This window comes from Abramis brama (assembly GCF_963993115.1).
Source record: "Abramis brama genome assembly, chromosome: 2".
NCBI classification, from domain to species: Eukaryota; Metazoa; Chordata; class Actinopteri; order Cypriniformes; family Leuciscidae; genus Abramis; species Abramis brama.
In genome coordinates, this window is record NC_139964.1 from 32,270,647 (window position 1) to 32,294,806 (window position 24,160).

At 35.6% G+C, this 24,160-nt stretch overlaps 2 protein-coding genes across 5 annotated transcripts in view; one reads left to right on the top strand and one right to left on the bottom strand.

The window, feature by feature from the left end:
* Nucleotides 1–684: 684 nt before the first annotated feature.
* lipt1 (lipoyltransferase 1) lies at nucleotides 685–1,988 on the bottom strand. The gene has a single exon (XM_084107152.1). It carries the CDS (start codon nucleotides 1,818–1,820, stop codon nucleotides 702–704), a length of 1,119 nt encoding a protein of 372 aa, XP_083963278.1. The 5' UTR covers nucleotides 1,821–1,988; the 3' UTR covers nucleotides 685–701.
* A 1,595-nt stretch (nucleotides 1,989–3,583) lies between these two features.
* pnpla6 (patatin-like phospholipase domain containing 6) overlaps nucleotides 3,584–24,160 on the top strand; it is a 40,874-nt gene continuing 20,297 nt past the window's right edge. For all 4 annotated transcript variants that reach the window (XM_084106964.1, XM_084106966.1, XM_084106963.1 and 1 more), the window contains exons 1-13: nucleotides 3,584–3,672; nucleotides 10,558–10,640; nucleotides 17,690–17,746; nucleotides 18,300–18,387; nucleotides 18,526–18,697; nucleotides 19,182–19,322; nucleotides 19,457–19,616; nucleotides 20,775–20,855; nucleotides 21,132–21,260; nucleotides 21,357–21,437; nucleotides 21,564–21,693; nucleotides 23,064–23,138; nucleotides 23,714–23,817. In XM_084106964.1, the coding sequence (XP_083963090.1) occupies nucleotides 10,596–10,640; nucleotides 17,690–17,746; nucleotides 18,300–18,387; nucleotides 18,526–18,697; nucleotides 19,182–19,322; nucleotides 19,457–19,616; nucleotides 20,775–20,855; nucleotides 21,132–21,260; nucleotides 21,357–21,437; nucleotides 21,564–21,693; nucleotides 23,064–23,138; nucleotides 23,714–23,817 (1,263 nt within the window). In that variant the 5' untranslated portion in view covers nucleotides 3,584–3,672; nucleotides 10,558–10,595. The remainder of the gene's footprint in view (nucleotides 3,673–10,557; nucleotides 10,641–17,689; nucleotides 17,747–18,299; nucleotides 18,388–18,525; nucleotides 18,698–19,181; nucleotides 19,323–19,456; nucleotides 19,617–20,774; nucleotides 20,856–21,131; nucleotides 21,261–21,356; nucleotides 21,438–21,563; nucleotides 21,694–23,063; nucleotides 23,139–23,713; nucleotides 23,818–24,160) is intronic.

The window sequence follows — 24,160 nt, forward strand, 5'->3', positions numbered from 1 at the left end:
GCGCCGCGCATGGCAAGTATGTTACCATCCAAACCTTATGTCAAACACATGTATAATGCACTATATATATATATATATATATATTTTTTTTTTTTTTTCTTAATTAGTGATACAAATAAATATTCATAATTGTTAAAAAAAATATTTCAAAGTCTATTTTAAAAGTCTTTTTATATATCTATCTATATGGAGAATCTTTATGAATATTATTTATTTGTACCATTAATAATATTTTAATATATTTTATTAATATTCATATTTTAATATGTCCATTTATCCATCCATCCATTGGTAGATAGATAGACAGATAGATAGATAGAATTATTTTGGGGGGATTTTAGTTTTTATGAATATTATTACTTTTAACAATACTATTTAACAATTGCATTTTTATATTAATATTTCTTACTAAATATTAATATAATCTGATATAATTTATTGCCCTATTAATATTTGCAAACACTAAATGGTTTAAATAATTGAAATATACTAATTATATCTGCAATACTAGAATCTCTGCCCAATTCTTTACATTTATTTAAGTGGTTTCATCATAGAATTAATAGAAGTATTTGTGTTTTTCATATCAAATCTCTGCATTTGTGGATAAAGTGTGACTGTGCAGGAGACAACTTTAAAATGAATGCTCATGGTTTTTGAAACAAACAACACATAATGTTTATATCTGACTTCATTTTTATTCACATTACTGAAAGCACACCTTCACACAATCTATGAATCTTCCCCGCAGCATCAGCGCTCATTGAGCGAGTTCTCATGAACGCCGCCACCAGCACTGCAGCTTCATTTGGACAGTATTTGCTGCCACTGAGAGCTGATGTAAACTCGTTCACCGTCTCTGGAGGAAGCCAGTCTTCAGGGATTTCCACCGCACATTGTTCTACAGTTCCACTTTTGATGTCCATGTCAAGCTTAATATTCACGTCATCTACCACTAAAGATGTGCAAACGCTGAATTTTGGAGTTTTGCCATAAATCCACTCCCACATTTGAATATCCTTTGTCATCTTATGAATGCCAGGCATAAGAGCTTCATGAGCGGGGTCAACTGTGATGACTGGGCTGTCAAAGCCAAATTCATTATTGAACTGGGAAGCAATAGCCTCCATGATGGTGTCGGCGTCCAGAGTGGGATCCACATCCGAAAGGTTCTTGACAGGGGAAGGAACGCTTGGGGTGGCATTGCTCTTGATGACTTCAGAAGTGTTACTCTTCAGAACTGAGGACAATATTGAACGATCCACAGAGCACAGCAATGTACAGTGATGATAAGCAGAGGTTCTGCCTAATTTCGCAGCAGTGCCTGAAATCTTGTGATGCCCATTCAACAAAATATCAAATCTGTCTGTTGCAGTGACATCTAGACCGGGTCTGAGTGCTTTCAATGCACTGGTAACGACTTTGAGATTTCTGTGACGGTCGTATTTCTTCTTGGAGGTGAAGAAGGTCATGTTGATGTTCCCAAAATCATGGAAAACCGTCCCACCTCCACTGCGACGTCTCGCTAGCGGGATCCCCAAGCGCCTCATCAGGGGAAGGTTACACTCCTGCCAGGGGTTTTGATGTCTGCCTATGACCACCACTGGGGAATTTCTCCATAATAACAATATGCTTCTGTTTTGCAGATCAACGTGATCGTGAATCCAGTCTTCTAAGGCTAGGTTCTCAAATATGCCAGCTGACGCAGATTTTAGGATGACACCAGCTTTTCCTATTTCATCGAAGTAGGTGGACAAAGTGCTTTTGAGGCGAGCTGACCCAGAGAGGACACATGCCCTGTTTGACAGTCTCAAAATCATCGCTAATCGCTCGAAATGTTGGTAAGGCTCAAATACATCACATTTAATTTGATTCTGAGGTGTGTAGCGAATACTTTCGAGACAATGTCGCACATCAAAAACAAATCTGTAGAGTTTACCCCATGCAGTTTACGTACCGCTTATTCCCATGCCTGCAGTTCACATTGACAACCGGGTCAACAGAATCACATCTCCTGGCAAGTCATAATAAAAGTCCTGCACGACATAATTGAATTATACAAAATTAGAATATTAAATGTTTGTAATGTTAAGTAAATAATAACAATATTTCAATAATAATATAAACGCTTCCTCGGGTAATGTCTTAATAATTTAATCACAAAAAAAATGTATTCGTGACGGACTTTTATTTTGACATGTTGTTCTAGAGGCAGGCGTTTGATTTCGTGTTGCACAAAGTTGGCCAAATGTTTTAGTAGGTTGTATTTTTTCGAGTTTTGTTTATAATTATTAAAATTTTAACAAACAGGATACAATAACACACAACGAATCTTTCAGACAACAAGTTATGTCTCAATATTCAACAAGTGAAAATATATAAAGAAGCCTAATTAACCTATTGAAAAATATTTCTCAAGAAATGTAAAAAAAAAGAAAAAAGGAAGAAAAAAAAGAAAAGATAAATAAAAGGGGGAGGGGCACAACAATTAATACAAGCATATTCTGAAAGAATATTAAACATGATACAAATTCTAGATGTTTTTTATAGCTTTCTTATTAACAGACATTGTGATTGTATAAAATACAAATGTAACTCTTGTTTGAAAATGTTAAAGCGGGATTTACTTTTTGTATATTTACATGCATGGATATAAACTTTCCAATTAATAAAAGAAGGTTTATGCAAAAACTTGCTTTGATTACATTATTATCATTAATATAACCCATGAATCATCATCATAATTTTTTCTGTCTAAATGAATCTGTGTGCGTGCTTTTGTTCACAGTTGGTGTTTGTCGCACTGTGGGAAGAGTCTGTATATTTAAAGACCACTAGATGGTATTAGATCATTCCGAATGCATAATTCAGTTTGACAGCTGTAATTTGATCAGTACAAGATCCATGTTACTCTTCTCAAAGTAGTTAATGATTAAAGTTCAGAATGAGATGAGGACATTACTAAATTCAATCAGAAAGAAAGCATTTTGATAAATGAGGTGCATTTTGATCAGTTGATCAAGCTCACCAGTGTCCTCTTAAGTTAATATCTGACTTATTCAGAGAATTTGATCTTGAAACAAACTGCACTTATCTAAATTTATTTCCTGTCATAGATGAGAGTTAGTGATATGTACCTGAAATTTTGATTTAGCTTTGATAATGCTTGATTAAATGGTATAGCTATTTTGACCGGAGGCATTTTACTTCACAATAAGGCATATTCAAACATTACAACTTTTAGTTATAAATGAATTTTAGTTAATCATATATATATCATATTTTTTTTTTTTTTTTTTTTTTTTTTTTTTCAAAAGATGACTCGATAAGTCATGCGGAATGTTTTATGTAGTAAAAACAATCTGCAAATAATTTAAAAGTTAATAATCAGTTAATCATTTTTTATATTTTCTTTTTAGGTGTTTCTGTTAAGGTTAAATCATTAAAAGTATCAAGTAAATTTTATGTTGGAGTAAGCTGAAGACTAAAAACGTTTTTGTAAATAACAGTGGGGGAGTGAATCGGTGAAAGTCAATTCTCTGAAATCTGATTGGTCAGCTTCTCGTCTCTGATTGGCTGTTGCACTGACTGAGTGGAGTCTACGCAGAGCTCTGAGCGGATGCTTCCGGTATGAGCGTTGTTTGACACATCGGGACGGACCGTCGCTTTCAGGTAGGGTTATCAACGACACACCATGTACAGTTTTTTTTGGTCATCCGGATTATGTGACAGCACGTTTTATATCTAGTGTAAGTTTATTGTGTGTGTGTGTGTGTGCCGTGTGAGTTTCCCGGTTGAGGTCGCAGACGGTGCTGTGTGTTGATCTGCTGAGGTCACCGCACAGCATCACCGCCAACTGCAGCCCGATGGACGGATCACTTTACAACACTGAATGCAGAGAAAACACATCAAGACATGACGGCTGAGTCATGGGTTTCAGATTTGCAATCACTTTCTTAAATGCATGCGTTTATCTTCAGTGTACTGCCATCCAGGGCTTGTTTGCTGACATGTTTAAACCCGTTATCAGCTGATGAGACCATCCGTGTGATGATGCTGTTTCATTATTCCTACAACTGATGACATGTTCTGCTTTTCATATGACATGGGAATGAGCATAAATGATGTCTCGTGGACCCTGACTTCTCGGGTATAATGTGGCCTATATAGCATGTGATAGACTTTGGGCAGTGGAAGACACAGACCTCTATGCTGGACCAGCCCGCTTCCTCTGTGGCTGACACTTTTAATGAATATGGTACACTTGAGTGTCCTATTACTGAGCAAAGGTGCTACTTCTGTTAGCTATCCGGTGTTTACTTTTAGATAAGTTAGACAAACTATTAATACATTTAATGTAGTATGAAAAATAGCTTGTTTTAAACGCATCAAATTGTGATTTGTGGTCCATCCTTCCTTAGAGGTCTTGACTGTCTTTACTGTATCTGATAATTAAAACAATACAAAAATGCTGAATTGAGGTTTAATAAATGTAGTAAAACATTTAGAGTGACAAACCATAATGTTTAGCAAAACACAACCTCTTTAAGATCAAAAAACATATATATATATATATATATATATATATATATATATATATATATATATATATATATATACACACAGTACCGGTCATTTTCTTGATGTTAGCCAAGTAGATCAAAACACACACACACATATATATATATATATATATATATATATATATATATGTATATATATATATATATATATATATATGTGTATATATATATATATATATATATATATATATATATGAAGAGTTCAGATGCAAAAGCCTCTAAGTGCCATCGGAAATTTTCTTCTGGAATGATCATTTTTATCAAGCTTGTATATTTAAATTCAGTAATTTCACTTAAATGACAATTAATAGGTAATTTGCATTGCCATTTAAGTGAAATTATTGAACTTAAATATACAAGCTTTATAAAAATGATCATTCTAGAAGAAAATTTCAGATGGCACTTAGAGGCTTTTGCATCTGAACTCTTCATATATATATATATATATATACATACATATACATATATATATATATATATATATATATATATATATATATATATATATATAGGCTATATATATATATATATATATATATATATATACAGTACCAGTCAAAAGTTTGAAAACATTACTATTTTTAATGTTTTTGAAAGAAGTCTCTTATGCTCATCAAGCCTGCATTTATTTGATCAAAAATACAGAAAAAAAATATAATAATAATATTGTTAAATATTATTACAATTGAAAATAATGATTTTCTATTTTAATACACTTTAAAATACAATTTATTTCTGTGATGCAGATCTGGATTTTCATCTGCTATTACTCCAGTCTCCAGTGTCACAGAAGTGTCAGAAATCATTCTAATATGCAGATTTATTATCAATGTTGGAAACAGTTGTGCTGCTTAATATTTATTTTATAACCTTTGATACTTTTTCCAGGATTCTTTGATGAATAAAAAGTTAAAAAAGAACAGCATTTATTTAAAATCGAAATCTTTTGTAACAATTTACACTACCGGTCAAAAGTATGGGGTCAGTAATTTATTATTATTATTTTTTTAATTGCTATGTATCAGTTATTTATGTATTTTATACATTTGATCTATATTCTGTGTGTTTATTTAATGTGTACTGCTAGAAAAACACCATTGTAAACTGTATACAGACATTTCCCAAATGTTAGGTTATAAAAATTAGTGATGCACTGAAATACATTTTTTATCAAAACACCAAAACTGAAATTAAATTTAGCTGAAAGTACTGAAAATAAAGTTTGGATCATTAAATTTAAGTGCATTCAGGTGAGTTTAATTAAACTCTGTATGCTGTTCTGGTGTCATGTTCTCAGGTGATAAATTAAAACAGTTGTCACAAAGTTCTTCAGCTGCAAGCCGCTTCTTAATATTTCAGACGAACAAACTTTACGTATCGCTACTCTATTTATTTTTTTTTTTTAAAGTGCATCCACAGGGGTGACGTGTTTACCTGTTGTAACTTGTCGTAGTGTGGACATATATGCAGACACAGTCAAAACGGTCTGTGAAGCGCTAATAATTTCATTGTCATTGAAATTTCTATTTTTGACAAAGTTAATAAAAATACTTTAATAATTTGTGTTAGTACTAAACAGTAAACACTAATACAACTTTCAAATCCACTTGATGTTAACTGGCAACATTGTCTGAATTAAGCACCTCCTTTCACTGACCGTTTGTTGAAATTCATTTTTTTTTTAAAGCGTTTCGGCCCTGTTTTGTACTGTATTCATGAAAAGTGCCAGCAGTTGTTTCCATCAAAGTCCTGCTTGAGTTTATGCATGAGTCGTCTTTGTCGCAGCAGCATCTGTATGCATAACATTTGAAATCAATGTTCACAAAAACTTTCACAGTGTGTTGTTTAGGCTGTTGGTCACACTTGACCGTTGAACATGTGTAAGTGCAGCTTAGGTCGTTTCTTATTGAATCGTTGAGTGTTGTATTTGTCAGTTGGGGGCTTTGAAACAAAACTGTGTCTGTAAGTGTGTGTGTGTGTGTGCCCATCTTTTCTTGTTCTCTCATGCTTAAGGGTGCATACTAAGGGCATTGTTAACTGAGGACAATGGCCATTAGAAGGTTCCCATTAGTGAATAACGAATACAGGCATTTCAGCTTTTCTTTCTTTCCCCCCCTGTCATGATTGCCCTGTGGTTTCCATTTACTTTCTTATTATTCTATAGTGTGTTATTGAATGTCAGTTTTTCAAAGCTATCTCTGTCTATAATCAATCTGAATGTGATAGTCACCTCTTTTATCTGTACACTGAAAAAAATTTGGAGTAGGATTTACTTGAAAAAAGCTAGGCAACTTTTTTCACTCAGAAAATGCTAGTAAATTTACAAAGATTTGCCAAGTAAAAACCTAAACATATTCATCAGTAGCTTTAATTAGAAATCTTTAAGTTAAATTTACTTGGAATATGGAATTAAGTAAACTTTACTTAACCTAGTTAAGTGAAAGTAACACAGAAAATAAGTAATTTTAACTTGGCTAGTAAAAGGTTGATTAATATCGATTTAGTTGAAATTTCCTTTGCATCACATTTCACTCAAACAATAATATTGAATTATACCAGTCATTTATAGTATGTGCTTTACTTAAATTATCTAAGTAATTTATACTACACAGCATGTCAGATGTTAAGCATCATGTGAATGCAAAGACCTCAATACTTGGTAGACAATACACAATGACGGTAACATTTGATGGATCGTTTTTGTGTTTGAATGTGTCATTTTGAGCAGAAAATTTACTCGAAATGTCACAAAATGGCACGTTACTAATCCTGACAACAAAAGCAATGATAAAACAGTGTAAATACAGCTGGAAACCAGTGAAAAATTAACCTCATTAATTATTCAAGGTCCAGTGCATGATGGGAACCCCAGTATCAGAAAAGCTGAGTAATTTTTACTTAATTTTATTGAGTTGATATTTACGCTTTCATTTCTACTCGCTTGAATTAAGTACTGATATGGAATTTACTTCGTTTTTTAATTCTTGCCTGAACTAAATTTTTCATGTAAATTACATTGTTTTTTTTTCAGTAGTATTTACTTCACCAAAAAATCATTTTTTACAGTGTATAAGCGGGAAATCTCTGATAGATGCACCGTAAAAAAATAAAAATTACAGGAAAAATGGTGTCCAGAATAATTGTTAAAAATATAAAATGTTAAACACATTTGAATAACCTGTAAATTTTACAATTTAATTTAAATTATAATTTGCACAACAACAAAAAAACTGGTAAATCTAACAGCCCTTTTCTGCTGAATTAGCAAGGCCATGCTGATACTAAAATCTGTTTCTGGCCTTTACTGACACAGGGATGTGATTTATCTGTATTTAGATCCATTATTTTTTTATGGATTTTAATATTTTCCGATGATCCAATGTGAATTGCGTAAATCCGAGGGGAAAAAATGGTTGTGGGGGGAGGGGGGGGTTCTGGTTACTGTATGATGAAATCGTGAAATGGCCAAATAAACTGCAAAGTATTACTTTTTTTGATGTTTATTTCATGCACGGATTGCTTCTGACAGAGCTGCATGTTAACGGGGTGTTAACGGTGTTCAAAGGGCCAAATGCAAGTACAAATCTGCATTGAAATGGTGTTACTCGTCAGTTGTCTGGTAACTTTTTATGAATTTTGGCAATGCATGGTTGTGAGAATGTCATGTGCTTTAGCTGATAACATAAAACCCTTATGTACATAATTGAAAAAAAGAAGAAACATAATTATTAAAATGTGACGTGTTAAGGCCCTTTCACACCAAGAACGATAACTATAACTGTAATGTTAACTATATTAGCGTCCACACCATGGACGACGTCTTTCTATTTATTACACGCTGCAGTTTTGTCGTCTGCCGCTTTAAATGCTCGAGCTCTTTAAAGCAGGATGGATTCTGAGTTGCTTTCATTGTTTTTATCGTTCATCCGCTGGAAAAAATCCTGCTTTTAAGTCTCTTACAGTGAAAATTACAAACATTTTTATAGTCATCTCCAGCCATTACCAGTGCGCTTTATACACGCTCACAGTCAGATATGGATATGTGGATGAATCCCTTGATGTCTGCTGTGATCTCAGTAATCTGATCCTCTCTCCACCCCCATTGTGTTCAGTTGTTTGCCTCCAGACACTGTGATGACATCACTGAATGGCTTTAGATGGACTCATGCTCAGTATTTAAAAAAAATAAAAAATTGGTGTGGATGGGAGATGCAAGTAAACATGCAATTTTGTTGAAGGTTTGGTTTTTGCCTCAGTCTCACGCTATAAACGTGCTCATGTGTGTAATGAATGTGAAGGGCTTTTATTGTGTGCTGCAAAGGTCAGCAAAATCAGCGAGCGTGTGGTTCAGTGTGCATGCAGTCTGCTTGTGCAACCCTGGATGTGAAAGGAACTAGTGAAGATGGGGTTATGGTGGGTATAGAGGAAGATCATGAGAATTAAGTCATGCTGTAGTAAGGCCAGATGTATGTGTGTGTGTGTGTGTGTGTTTGGGTGTCTGTCAGGGATGATGATGACGTCAGTTTGGGGAGTTTCCTCTGCTGATTGTGATCATTGGCAGACCTGTTTTTCATCCCTGTTTACATTAGCATTACTATTATTAAAACAATATTTACATTTTTTTTAAATACTGGTTTTATTTGTTTTTGTGCATTTGTGTGATACACAATAAGGGATTGAATGTAATAATAATCATTATATTTATTATAATTAAGTGTTATTTTAGTATTATTTGTATGCTATTATAGTATTTATTAATATTTTGAATATTTGAATTTTTATATTTTTATTAAAAAAAAATAATATATTTTTATTTAGCTTTCATTTATTTTTATTCCAGTTTTAGTTTTAGTATTATTTTTTTTTACAGTAACCTAAACGTATTTTATTTCTGTTACAGATATTCAAATTATCACAGAAGGACTGATATAAAAGTTTATAGTTCGGATAGAAACACTATGGTAGAGATCAAAAGCAAATCCCCTTTTGTATTTTGTAAAAAATGTATTTGTCATTGAATCATTCACTCAAGATTTTCGTTCAAAAACGCTGATTCATCCAGTAATGAAACAAGTGAAGTCTTTATGAGTGAGTCATTGAGTCTTTTTTTTTTTTTTTAAATAATTCATTTATAATTGAACCTAGGGTCCTTTGCACCATGACCTCGAGCCAAACACCCCCCAGAAGCCTTTTTTCCCTTGGTCGAACATTATTAAAGTTAGAGCTTATTTAGAGATATCAGCTAAATGGCTTAGTGCAGGCGCTAATGGATCCTATGATGTATCTCGTAATTACCCCACTAATAATGCCCAGAATGGTACCAAACTTCTACAGTAGTACAAATAGGTTCTGTACTCATAAAACAAGGCATTTAAAAGTTTGTAAGTACATCAGGAGTTTATTTAAATAACACTTGCCTGACGGCTCATGCTACCGCTAACCCGGATGTTGAGGTCACTTCCGTGATTTGGGAAAAGCCTGTAAAAGTCCTGACAGAAAGCGATGCATAAGGATGTAGTGTAACGTGCATTTTTTAACAACTTAGTGTTAACTAATAATTGTTGCAAACTGGTACTACCAACAAAATATTCCTGGAACTGGGCGTCGTTACACTACATCCTTATGCATCGCTTTCTGCCAGGACTTTTACGTGCTTTTCCCAAATCACAGAAGTGACCTCGATTTTTCTGTCCGTTTTTTCTATTAATCAAATTGCGTGCCATAGCTGTTATTATATTGTGTATTTTAGCATGGCTGAGAAGCTGTATTGACCAATCATCATCCATGATCTGTTTTTTAATCTGGTGCCATTTTCTTTATTTTAGTAATCCATCCGGATAAATATGCATTGAGTTATCTTGAACTGAATATGTGCGTAGAGACCTTTTTTTTCAGCCTGTCGTGATCCTGATTTAATGTGTGATGGTGATCTTTGCATGTTGCATTAAGCCTGTTGTCTTGCTCTGTGTTGCAGTGCCTGTTGTTGATGGCCCAGCTGAGCGTTGAGGTAGAATGGGACAGAGCACATCGAGCCCCGAGTCTGCAGAACCTCCAGAGGTGAGCAGCAACACCATAATGCGTTTCCTTATCCACAAATACACAAAACTTTACCCTCTCAGTCTGAGCTTATCAGAAGTTTCAATGTGAGTGCAATGTAGTACCTAAATTCTGAGTACAATTTAGACAAATTATCCCAATTTCCTGAGCTCTCTTTGCATGTCTTAGATTGTTGGCAGTATCAACATCTAACCCAATCTGCTTCCTGTATAAAGAGTGACTGTTATGCTTTTCACATTTGAAATTGTTCATTGCCATTTTTAGCCCTGTTCTTGCTTTACTCTGGGTTAGTAATTAATAGTAAACTTTTGAAAATTTCACACTGTTTGTAAACCATTGGTTAATGCTCTCATTTGCATATTCAGAAGGTTAATAGCATTGATTGGACATGTATAGCACACAACAAGCAAGCTGTTTGGTTTTATAACAGTTTGTTGGCCTATGGAAAAGTCCATATGTAAATACGCTGTGTAATAAGTGCATGAATATTTTAGAGGTATTTTATGAAAGGTTGTCTGTTGTTAAACAGCTTGCCGTTACATTTTAGTTACAATGTACAGTACACTGTATATTATTTAGTGATGTACCGATCATGATTTTTCATGGCCGATTTTGATACTGGTTGCCGATTTTGCTCTATAACAGGCAAACTGGCCTTAAAAAAATAGCTGAAGCCATTTTAAATTGAAGGCAACCACTGCATTTTAATCATGATCCAAAGAAAGATGCTACACACATGATGTATTATAAGCAGTTGTATAATTTCAAGATTTAAAGAAAAAAACTGAATGGTCTGATTTTAGATTTGTGAAATTATGCTACATAAGACACCTGCACAAAACAAAAAACAGCAGAGGGTCTGAACGAAAATGCAAATTCACTCTCTGACAGTAGGTGGCGCTTATGGAACAGCAGCACTTTTGGGGGGTAATGCTGAACACAAAGCAGCTCTGTGCTTATAAACGCTTCTTTATTCGGAGGTAAGGGGAAAAGAAAATGCCATTTTCTGAAGACAATCAGTTCCCTTCAGAGATGCATTCATATAAACCCCCACCACCAATTCAGTATTTATGTTTTTCTTCCAATATTTTGAGCATCATGAACAGTGAGCTTGCTGTGCCGGGTACAGTATCGGAGTTCTCTTCTTTGCATCCGTTTTCAGCGTGTCCCATCTCTGGCCTGTGTTAACTTCCTGTTTACAGACTTCGTAATATTTCCTCAAAAATTACATTTTGGGAAATGATTGCAATGCAATTTGTCCGGAATAGAAATAAATCTCTAAAATCTAAAATAAAACTAAAAACCGATTTATGGACGGTCGACTAGTACATCTCTAATACTTTTGAATCCACAACTGCTCTGGTGTGCGAAATTACTAGTGTAAAGTGTTTGTCAGTCCTGACTCCTGAGTTAAAAAAGTAGTTTAACATAGTTGAGAATAATGTGAATATCCCTCAAGTTTTGGACTCTTTTTCTTTGCAGAATGTCTTCATTCACACATACAGATAAGCAGCTGCACTTTCCCATCATGCACTTTGCACCTCATTCACGTTCCTTCACAAACCCAACCCCGCTTTCACCAATCTGTTCACGTGTCAATATCAGCAGCGGTTTACTTTTGTTTTACCACCTTCTTTTCCTTCTCTCATAAATCTTCTTTGTGTAGATCCTTGGCAGCTGTTTTGTAGCTGGACAGATTGTCTGCAGCTAATCTGATCATGTGCTTTTTTAGCTCTGTCATGATGGGCAAAGTGAGAGTTTACAAAATACAACTAGATTCCTGGAGTAGGAATACAGAATTGCACAAATCCATATCTCGGTCCAAAGATTAGAAATCGCAAGGGTGCATTTGCTTACGAAACATCACTCTGAATGTTGGCCTATCAAAGCAAGTCCATTAACAGTTTTATTAAGGGATATTACAGGTGCACTAAGTAATAATAGCCTATTTTCATATCTTAAGTTAAGGAAATGAATAGTAATTTTGGAAAATATGTTTAAAATTATGTACATTCACTTAAATGGTTAGGCTAGTTAACCCAAAATGGAAATTCTATCATCAATTACTCACTCTCATGTTGTTCCAAACCCGTAAGACTTTCGTTCATCTTCGAAACACAAATTAAGATGTTTTTAATGAAATAAGGGATATTTCTGTCCCTCCATTAAAGTCATCCTGTAGTCACTAATTGTATCCCTTAAAACTCATCTTTAATCACCAAAATTACATATTTAAATGTTTTTTCTTGAAAAACAATTTCTTCATGCCTAAAGATAGCTTGAATGTAACTCTACACCCTTGCCTCATTTAGTATACGCGGTTCTATGAATGTGCAAATTAGCCCCGCCTCCACTCACTCACACCAGCTCAGAGATTCACTTGTTGACCACACGTTGACGTGATTGGTTACATGCTAGTTTGTGACGTCAGAAACACCAGCGATTTCAAAGCGCGTTTTTGAGTCTTTGGTTCAATGCAGTTTTAAGGAGAAAATACTCAGCAATGGTGTTGACTTATTGGCTTGCACATGGTTTGTCTTAAAGCATATTAAAACACCACATAGACATATAAACAACATTAAAAGCTTGATTTTCACCATAGGGGGACTTTAAAAGTCTATTCAACCAAAAATCTGATGCTTCAAAAGGTTTAATCGTAAAAAAAAATCCTTCTGAAGAGGCACGATGTTTTACGTGATTCAATTTAGGCTTTTTTTCACATATAAACATTGATCAGCGAACATACATAGAGCACTCAAATATGATAAACCGACACTTGTAACTGTACTTGCTTGACTTGCGAGTCTTATGCGTTTGGAACGACACGAGGGTGAGTTCATTTTTGGGCGAACTATCCCTTTAAGATGATGCATTAATATCAGTGGCCTAGAAAAGGCTATTTTTATTGTACATGGGGCATTGTACATTGTACTGATGAGATCACACTTCTCACTCACTATATTTCAATAACCCAAAAAAAATTTAGTGCACCTTTAAGACAATGGGCAGATAGTCCTGTAACACAACTGGAGTGCAGGGTTGCCAACTTTGGGACTTTGGCTGGAGTGAGACTCTGTAAAACATCAGTGCGCGCGCGTAACCCTAACCCTAATTTTAAAAATGTCAGTCCTTGTTTACTTAGTATAAACCCTGATTTATGAAAAAAAAGAAGAAAAAAAAACTAAAAGAATGGAAAAGTTTTTTCAAAATGTGCAATTAATTTATTGATTGCACTATAAAAAATAAATAAAGATAGAGGTGATTAAATAACAAACATGTAAAACAACAACATCAAAACAATAAAAAATCTCAAAACAAAAGGGACACATAATAGTTACTCCACCTCCCCAGAAAACCACAACACAAGTTTCACACATTAGGCCTGTTGTAGCCTATGCCACAGTGGCAGTGTTGGCCTGCTTCACCACCTCTGCGGGAGGCTCGTATCTGAAGCAGGGTTCAATCCGTTCATGAACGTTCATTGCGTCTGTCACGTGACAAATGAACGAAAGACTCGGAAGGTAAAGTAATTAGGGCCCAAGCCCTGAAAGGGCGAAGGCCCTATTGTTTCCGGAAGGATTTTTTATTTTTATTTTATTTTTTATTTTTTTTGCCTTTTTGCCAATTTTGGGGCCCTTAACATGCTCAAAAACTCTTGAAATTTTGCACACGTCAGAACCTGCGGCCATCAGGGCCGGACTGAAGCTGGTACCCGGGCGTGGCAGGGGGGCTCGACAGCGCCCTCTGGAATGGGGTCCGAAAACTTGGTCCATAAATCAAACACACTTGAATGTAATAATATGAAACTCAGTACACATATAGATCTCATCGGGCTGAACAACTTTCGTGCTCTAAGTTTTACAAAAGTCCAACAGGAAGTCGGTTATTATACGTTGTTTGGAAAACGCATACAATGGAATGTGAAATACTCCTCCTAGGGAATTCATCCGATCGCCACCAAACTCTATATAAATATAGCTGCGAGCAGCGATGGAGGGCCCAAGCCGGTGACACCGCCATACCGGCTTGGGCCCGTAATCACTGCTCGCAGCTATATTTATATATATATAATATATATATATATTTATACTACAGGGCTGTTGAATGCTTGAATCTGATTGGTTGAAGAACGTTCTAAGGTGTGCATTATTTTCAGGGAAACGCACAGCTAAAGTAGTTCCAGGCAGGTCTTGACCGCATTACAGTTCCATATCACTTCGCGTAGTCAACTGTAATAACGGAAAATAGGATACAATTCATAACAAGAAAAAACATGCAGCCTCATGCGCTTGATCTGCAATTTTCAACGTCTAGCTTCACAATCAATGGAAACATGCAGTTTAATTTTAATAAAGTATATAGGCCTAGGCTATCTATAATCAGTAGAAAATTAAACTGAATATAGGCTAAATAAATAAATAAATGGATAGTCCTGCAGCACGGATTTTTATTGCAGATAATATATAACAAATAAATAGTTATTGATAGGCCTACTTGTTAAAATGGCTTTGTGTTTAATTTATTTGGTTTAATTAATTAATTTATTTATGTGTTTTATAACATCTGTCAATAATAGAAAAAAGAATGAACAAATTAATTATAACGAATTGAATTAATAAATAAATAATAATATTGACGCACATGCTTGTCTCATTATTGCAACATATCTCTCTAATTACTGCATTAATAACTGCATAAAGCCGGGGACACACTTTAAGGCCGGTTATGAATGTAATTTGATACTTATGACTGATCATGTCCAAACGCGTGTTCAGCGCGTTCAGTCTGTGTTCAGAGTCGGTGTTTAAATCTGCTGCAGCGATGAAAACAGTAAGAGAATGTGTCAGCTAGTCGTGTGTCTCCAGCATTAGTCTGCTATCAGTGGCTCAAACCTCCGTTACTAACTCTAAAATGACGTTTTGGACTTAGCAACGGAGACACTGGATTAGATGCGTAAGAAATTAGTCCTACATACAAGAGCGTTTTAATGACAACAACTTTACAAACGTCTTGAAATACATAATCTGAACAATGTTTCGATGTGTGGCAACTGTAGTATAAGCGGAATAATTGACTTCAGGCCGTTGAATTATTAGAAAAATAATGCACACCGAGGTGTAACGGCCACTCCGCTTCGCGTCGTGACCGCATTACCACCTCGGGTGTGCATTATTTTTCTAATAATTCAACGGCCTGTCGTCAATTATTCCTTACATATATTTATGTTCCCTGTAAATTATTTTTGACTGCATTATAATGATTTCTTAATTCAGAATATGATAAAGACAGCGTAGGTGGATGTGTTCGGGGAATTTGGCTGTTAAAAGTATAACATTTAAAGCCCCTTAAATGAACGAAATGACTCGAAAAAAGATTTGTTCATTTTAATGAACGAGATTGAACAAGCGAGTCATTAAAATGATCCGAACTTCCCATCACTCACAGGGTGCCATCAAGTGACAGTCTGTTCCTGGTGTCAGTCTTGTTTAGGCCAATAACTGAAAAGGTTCGCTCAGCATCCGCATTTGAGTGTGGCAGATTCAACACAATCTGGGCAACCTTTGATCATTTGGGGAATTTTAAAATGTCACTTGCCAGATTTGCCAAAACGTAATTTGTACCATGAGCCTATTTTTATTGAGCAATTAGCTAGCCCACATAACGCACGTCAGACAACGTTTGCAACTATAGTTGAAGTCTGTACTCTCGGCACACTGACTGATTAGGCAAGGCTACGTCTGTAGTGCAAGGCACACCATTTTATTATCTGCTTACCTTGATTGTCATCCAAACTTTCAAACACGCATCAGTGGCTCCGACTCCGAACCTGTGCTCCGAACTCTCTCTGAACTTTTCACACGCAACTGACGTATCAGGTGCAAGGTTTTCAGCGAATCAACGATCAGAGAATACTGCAGTGAGAACGCTGTAGGCAGATGTTACAGCTGTGGGCCTTAAACTAATACTAATACTAATGTCATTAATACGCTGTGGTCTAATCATCAACAGAAAATTAACAGATCGAGAAAAATGGATTTTGCCGTGACATTTCTTGCGTGTGCGTGAGAGCGTGAGACTGATGCTGAAAGCGTGAGTGTCACGCCAGATGAGTGAGAGTTGGCAACCCTGACATTTGAGAGAGATTCTAAATTCTGCACACTCTGAAGTCACACATAAGTATGTTTTGATAAAGTCAGAGGATGTGTTGACATCCACATGGTTATGTGGTTTCCTAAAGACACCCTGATAAAATCTACCACTTCTGTTTTAAAGTACTTCAACATTTTAGAAGAATGTTGCACTTCTTTACTAAGTTAATTTGCATCATTCTCACGGCAAAAAACACTCTTCTTCTTTCCTACCCACAAATATGTAAACATCCTTAAACGAAGCGTAGCACAACTGCATAAGATATTAAGAATAGTTTATTTTTCTTAGCCCATTGCAAAATACCCCCCCCCCCCCCTGTTTAAACACAATTCAAACAAAAATCTGCAAAAATGCTTTACAAGAAAAATCTGCTTCGTTAAAGATGAATTAGCTTCGTAGTATTTTTATCGTAGACAAATTGTCTTCTCGACTGATCTTGTTTTAATGATGTTGAGATATTTTACAGGAAAACAAGACGAAAAATACTTAAGAAAATGATTTTCGCAGGGTGTAAGATTCATTATCATTCAGAAGCTAGAAACAGTTCTGCTGTTCACTTCAGATACACTGTGGGCCTTAACAATGCTTTATTGAAAATAAATGAGCCGAGAAAGAGAGAGGGAAGGAATGAGTGTAGAAGAGTGACAGTGTGGGAATGCTTGAAGAAATGAAAGAGAGAGAAGAGAGGTTTACATAAGGGGCAGGAAAAGATGGTTGTGCTCGAGTAACAAAATGGGATTATCTTGTGCAGATTTCTCTTCCTGTCCTTCACTCTTTCATTATCACTCTCCTCATGAGCCTGATCTAAAGCTAGTCTTTTTTTTTTTCTCATGTTCTCACTTTTAACCCCTGTGTTCTCATCCGAATCTGGTTATATTAACATCCTGTGTGTTTTACAGCAGGACGGATTTGGAAACATCAAGAGTTTAGTGGAGGATCAGCTGCAGACCAGCATGGTCAGTAAACACGCATTTAACACGATTACACTGAATCATAGTCTTATGCAGGATTGTGCAAATATTTCATCTTTCACTATGAATTACCAATAAACATGTTATCATACACATGACATATGATGTATTTCCTGAAACCTTATATAATTTTTTTGGTCTGTTTAAAAAAAAAAAAAGACGGATTTGGACGGATAAATAGTTTTTTTTGGCCTGTTTAAAAAGAAAAAAGACGGATAAATTGGACGGATAAATGTCTTTACTGTCACTGTTGATCAATTTAATGCATCTGGCTTAATAAAAGTACTATTTTTTTCTAAAAAAGTTTTTTGAACAGTATTGTGTAATTATCATTGTGTAACATTAAACTAACTCAGATTTTTCAGTTTCAAATTTGAAATCATTATCAATTTTGAATAAGTTAAATTAAACGCAGCCATAATTAAAATTTGTTTAGAATTTTGCCCAACCTTGGTTTAATGACACATATCTCAAACTGTTCCTCATACACGTATATCTCATACTAAACATCACTCTCGTTCTTTCTGTTTCCGCACAGGTGGTGGGAATCATAATCGGCGCTGGAGTCGCCATCCTTCTCATCGCTGTCCTCATATTTTTCGTCCTGCGCAGGATGCAGCTCCGCAGTTAGTTCTCAAAAACGAATTAGTGAAATTTATATTTATTTTAGATCTTTTTTCTAAGCTCTTTAAAATGATCAGGTAATCTAGATTTATAGAACAGTCATATCTTATTTATCTTGTTTGTTTGGTGTGTTCTCTCAGAACTCGAGGCTGAGGAAGCCCCGAAGTATCGTTTTCGTAAAAGAGACAAAGTCTTGTTTTATGGGAGGAAGATTATGAGGAAGGTGTCTCAGTCCACCTCCTCACTGGTGGGCTCCACCTCCTCCAGGCCCCGCCTCAAAAAGAAACAGAAGATGCTGAACATTGCCAAAAAGTGAGTTTCTGTTGTGTCTTTATGACGTCAAAACCCAGATGACTAATTCGCCAGTGGTTCCCTCAAGATTTTTGGATTTTATTTCAATTTATGAGTAAAATGAGGTAAATACACATAACAAGTGATACTTGAATGTTTCGCTCTACATCGTAAATGACACACCCATATTGAAAACACAAATTTGGATGCTGTTAGTTGTTGTTTTTTTAAACCTATGTTTCTAATAAGAAACTAGATAAAAACGTTTGGTGTGTGAGTGTGTGCAGTTTCCATTGTAGAACAAAATGTGTAAGTATCGTCAACTTATATTTACCACAGACCTTATTTTACTCATGAATTGGAAAAACCCCATAGGAAAATCTCGAGGGAACCAGTGGCGAATTAGACTTCCGAGTTTTGACGTCATCCCCGCACCACACTATTTGGTTATTTTTATCGTCTCAGAAGATTCCCAAGCATCATGTCATATGCCTCTATCCTTCAGAATCCTGCGCTTTAAGAAGGAAGTGCCCACTCTGCAGATGAAGGAACCTCCTCCGTCAGTGCTGGAGGCAGATCTCACAGAGTTTGACGTGGCCAACTCTCACCTGCCGTCTGAGGTGCTCTACATGCTCAAGAACGTGCGGTACGCTCCCATTGCGGTCGTTGTGTTACATTTGAGGTTTTTTTCACATTGAAAATGAAATCAGACACTGGATTATAATGTAAAATATGACATATAATGTATGTATTTGGTGTCTCTGTTTTTCTTTCCCACAGCGTGTTGGGTCACTTTGAGAAGCCATTGTTTCTGGAGCTGTGTAAACACATGGTGTTTCTGCAGTTCCAGCAGGGTGAATATGTCTTCAGACCCGGTCAGCCTGATAGCAGCATATATGTAGTACAGGATGGCAAGCTGGAGTTGTGTCTTACTGGACAGGTGTGTGTGTGTGTGTGTGTGTCAACACTGTTGTGGCAAAATTAATATAAGGCACTACAATCTGTATATGTGACCCTGGATCACCAAACCAGTCTTAAGTCGCACGGGTATATTTGTGGCAATGGCCAACAATACATTGTATGGGTCAAAATTATCGATTTTTCTTTTATGCCAAAAATCATTAGGATATTAAGTAAAGATCATGCTCCATGAAGATATTTTGTACGTTTCCTACAGTATATATATAAAACATTTATTTTTCTGAGTGAATACAGCACAATCGCAAACATAAATGGACAACTTTAAAGGCGATTTTCTCAATGTTTAGATTTGTTTGCACCCTCAGATTTCAGATTCCAGAATAGGTGTATCTCGGCCAAATATTGTCCTATCCTAACAAACCATACATCAATGGAAAGCTTATTTATTCAGCTTTCATGTGATGTATAAATCTCAATTTCGAAAAATTGACCCATGTGACTGGTTTTGTGGTCCAGGGTCACATATGTGATTGTTTGCAGGTTTCATACAAGGTGCTTAAAGTAATTAGTTTTGAATTTTTTTGAAAAAACACAAATACAATCTTCTCATGCAAAATTAACACTGCAGCCCGTTTGAAATGGATATTGAGCCATTTCTCATGGCTATGGGTGTGATATTGCACATATATTTCCAAGTAAATGATACAGCTTTCATTCTTCAGGTCAATCATATATTTATGGAAAAAAATTCAGATTGAATGAGGAAAGCGATATCTTTGTCATAGTATCCATTCAATGGTTAAGGTGATTTTGAAATCTTATTCAAATCGCATTTCTGGAATTCCGTTTCAGTCTGACCGCTCTAATCTTTTTAATTGCAGTTTATTTGTACCATTTTGTTTTATTAGTATGTTTTGTATTTACCTTTTTTAGAATTTGAAAGATAATAAAGATATTGTTTGATAAGTGAGATCTCTGATTGTAATCCTTGAAAAACAAAAACAGTAGTGCTTGAAAAGTCCTTGAATTTCATTTTACAGTATCTGTAAGAAACCTGTGTTTTGTGTGTGTGAGTGTGACTTGTGTGTGACCAGTGTTATTTTAGTATAATTGATATACTATTATTGATATACTACTCTCTCTCTCTCTCTCTCTCTCTCTCTCTCTCTCTCATTAGGATGGGAAGGATGGAGTGGTCAAAGAGGTTTACCCAGGAGACAGTGTTCACAGTCTACTGAGCATCCTTGATGTCATCACGGTGAGTCACACCCACAATTCCTTTCTCTGTGTAACATAATTATTTTATAAAATGCATTAAATGACCTTTGTCTCTCTTTTTCCGTATCCTCTCCTGTTCCTGTTTTTTCTTTCCCTTTCCTTTTAAATATTCCCTTAAGAAGGTCAAATAGCAATTTTTGTTGAAAAAAAAAACACTTTACATGGGAAAATGCTCACATGAGATTACATATTCTGGATATTATGCATAATTCAAGGATGAAAGAGCTTTGAACGTTTGTGTGCATGTGTATTTCAGGGTCACCAGAGACCGTATAAAACCGTCTCTGCGAGAGCGGCAGAAGTGTCCACTGTCCTCAGACTGCCTGTTGATGCCTTTCTGTCCATCTTTGAGAAATACCCAGAGAGTCTTGTGCGAGTGGTTCAGGTCTGGCTTTATGAAACCGCTCAGAGGATTCTGTCGTTATCTGTAAGGACACTGGATGTAATTGAGAATATGCTTCCTGTTGTGTCATCCCTGCAGATCATCATGGTCCGTCTTCAGAGAGTGACGGTTCTGGCCCTGCACAACTACCTGGGGCTCACCAACGAACTCTTCAGCCATGTGAGTCAACACGCATATACACTCACACACACTTTCTTTCTCATGATTGGCTGTATTATAAGTGTTTTACAGTATCCAAAATATTTTCAGGTATTTTTCATTTCCTTTCTGTCTGCCTTCCTTTAGGAAATGCAGCCTCGTCCCTCTCCTCTCTCTCCTCATCCGACACGCTCCAGTCCCGTGCGACACAGCAAACGCTTTGGCAGTCTCACCGTTCCTGATAAACACCGTGAGGCCGCTGTCCAAAATGCTGCTGGTGAGGCATCATATCATAATTCACACGTATTTACTTGTAAACATTGTTTTCCCTTACTTTAATGCAAATAAATAATGATATATTACTTATATTCTCTACTGAGAATCAGAATAAGAATCTAATGAATAATCACACAATGCAAAATATTTGACTAGTCCTAAAAATAGATTGATTAAAAAATTATAAATATCATTTTTAATTTTTTAATTTTATTTTTTGAAACATACTTTAAACTATTATAATATAAAAAATATTATAATATACACTCTCAAAATACTTAAATGTTTGTATATATGTTTGTTGCACTTTATTAAGGATGCCTCACACTAATAGTTTGTAAGGCCCGCTATATTGGTCCAATTGCCGGTTCGCCAATACACGGGGAAGGTATCACGTGTTCTGTCCTCACTCATGCAAAGTATTGGTTAGTTAAATTTGTAATACATTGATCATACGTATTTACTCGTTACTTCATCTGACTCCATAAATGAAAGGTTTTAATAACATCTGTGCCTCACTAAAAGTGAGCGAATGTATGATTATTCCTTTTAACCATTAAATGAACAATGTCAAAATCAGTTAATCACATGTAACAATTTAATATTTCAGATATCAGAGATCAATTCCACAATCAATTCAAATATCTAGAACATGGTTATACATTGATTACACCAAATAATCTTACCCAGCTTGTAGCCTACCAGAGAGAGACAAAGAGAGAGAAAGACAGAGAGAGAGCGAGAGCGAGAGACAGAGAGAGAGAGACCACCTATTCCATTCGTATCCAGCAAAGAAGAGCCCAGAGAGCGGGAGCACACCTTGCTTTATCCTCCTGACCAGGTGACATGGGGGATGGGGGAGACCACCCTCAAATGGCTTAACCAGTTTTCTCTAAACTTCTATAAACCTTATTACCTTTTATTTTATCTATCTGGATATGAGATATCTGTACCACTCACTTTGAGACATTTCAAATGACACCAAAAACATAACAGTCAATGATAAACATTCACATTAAACCATGTTCTTGTGTGAGTTCTTAGTTATTGTGAGAGGAAGTGAGGTTGTATGGGGGAGGTCGAATGTTCATTAGCCAGCAGTGCCCTTTGTCTCATTAGACCAGGCCCCAACCAGTATTTTCAGTCTTACAAGTTCTTCTGAAAATCATACCACGTGATAGCGGATTTTTTATGTCATCAATCTTGATAAGCATTGGTTTGTTCATTTGTTTAAGAATCCTTCCCTAATTATGTAAAACACTTTGCAGTGTGAGTCAGGCATAATGTCGCTTATCTAGGTGTTTGTATTGAGCGATATTAGGCCTTTACATTTGTTTAACAGTGAGAGTTTTGATGCACCCCTGTCTGCAGGTGGGGATCATGGGAAGGATGGCGGCACTATACCAACCCTCAGTAGGACCATATCTATGCCAGTTGACATCGCGGGTAAGTGCTTTTACAAAAAAATTCTAGGTCAAATATACTTTCTGTTCATCAAAGAATCCTGAAAAACTAAAATATTAAGCAGCACAACTGTTTTCAACCTTGATGATATGTTTCTTGAGCAGCAAATCAGAATATTAGAATGATTTCTAAAGGATCACGTGACACTGAAGACTGGAGTAATAATGCTGAAAATTCTGCTTTGACATCACAGGAATAAATCATATTTAAAAAAATATTAAAATAAAAAACAGTTATTTTAATTGTAAAAGTATGTCACAGTATTACTGTTGTACTGACTAAGTAAATGCAGCCTTGGTGAGCATAAGAGACTTCTTTCAAAAACATTAAAAAGATCTTACTGATCTGACACTTCTGAACGGTAACGTACATTATAGAATATATAAAATATAATAATTATATAATTTATACAATTATAATGTATATATAATGTCATTTATATAATATAGAAACATAGATAGAAATGTAAATTGTATTGTGCTTATGTTGGTGTTATACTGTAATGTTATTGCTGACCTTTTCATAAACTCTTGTTGTTGTGTATGTGTGTGGTACAGGAATGCAGAAGAGTCTGCGTTCAGATTTCGACATGGCATATGAGAGAGGCCGTATCTCTGTATCTGCCGAAGATGGAGCTCCCACTCCGCCTGCTTTCACACGAGTGAGTTTTTTTTTTTTGTAATACGTGTAAACGTGAACAACATCAGACAAAAAAATTTTTTTTTAAAGTGACGTTTTGGTTTTTACCCCTTACCCCAACTTAATCAACCATCAATGTGCTCAAATATATATATATATATATATATACACTCACCTAAAGGATTATTAGGAACACCTGTTCAATTTCTCATTAATGCAATTATCTAATCAACCAATCACATGGCAGTTGCTTCAATGCATTTAGGGGTGTGGTCCTGGTCAAGACAATCTCCTGAACTCCAAACTGAATGTCAGAATGGGAAAGAAAGGTGATTTAAGCAATTTTGAGCGTGGCATGGTTGTTG

Coding starts and splice junctions, on each gene's coding strand:
- lipt1 (XM_084107152.1), bottom strand. CDS start 1,820: ATGATTTTGAGACTGTCAAACAGGGCATGTGTCCTCTCTGGGTCAGCT.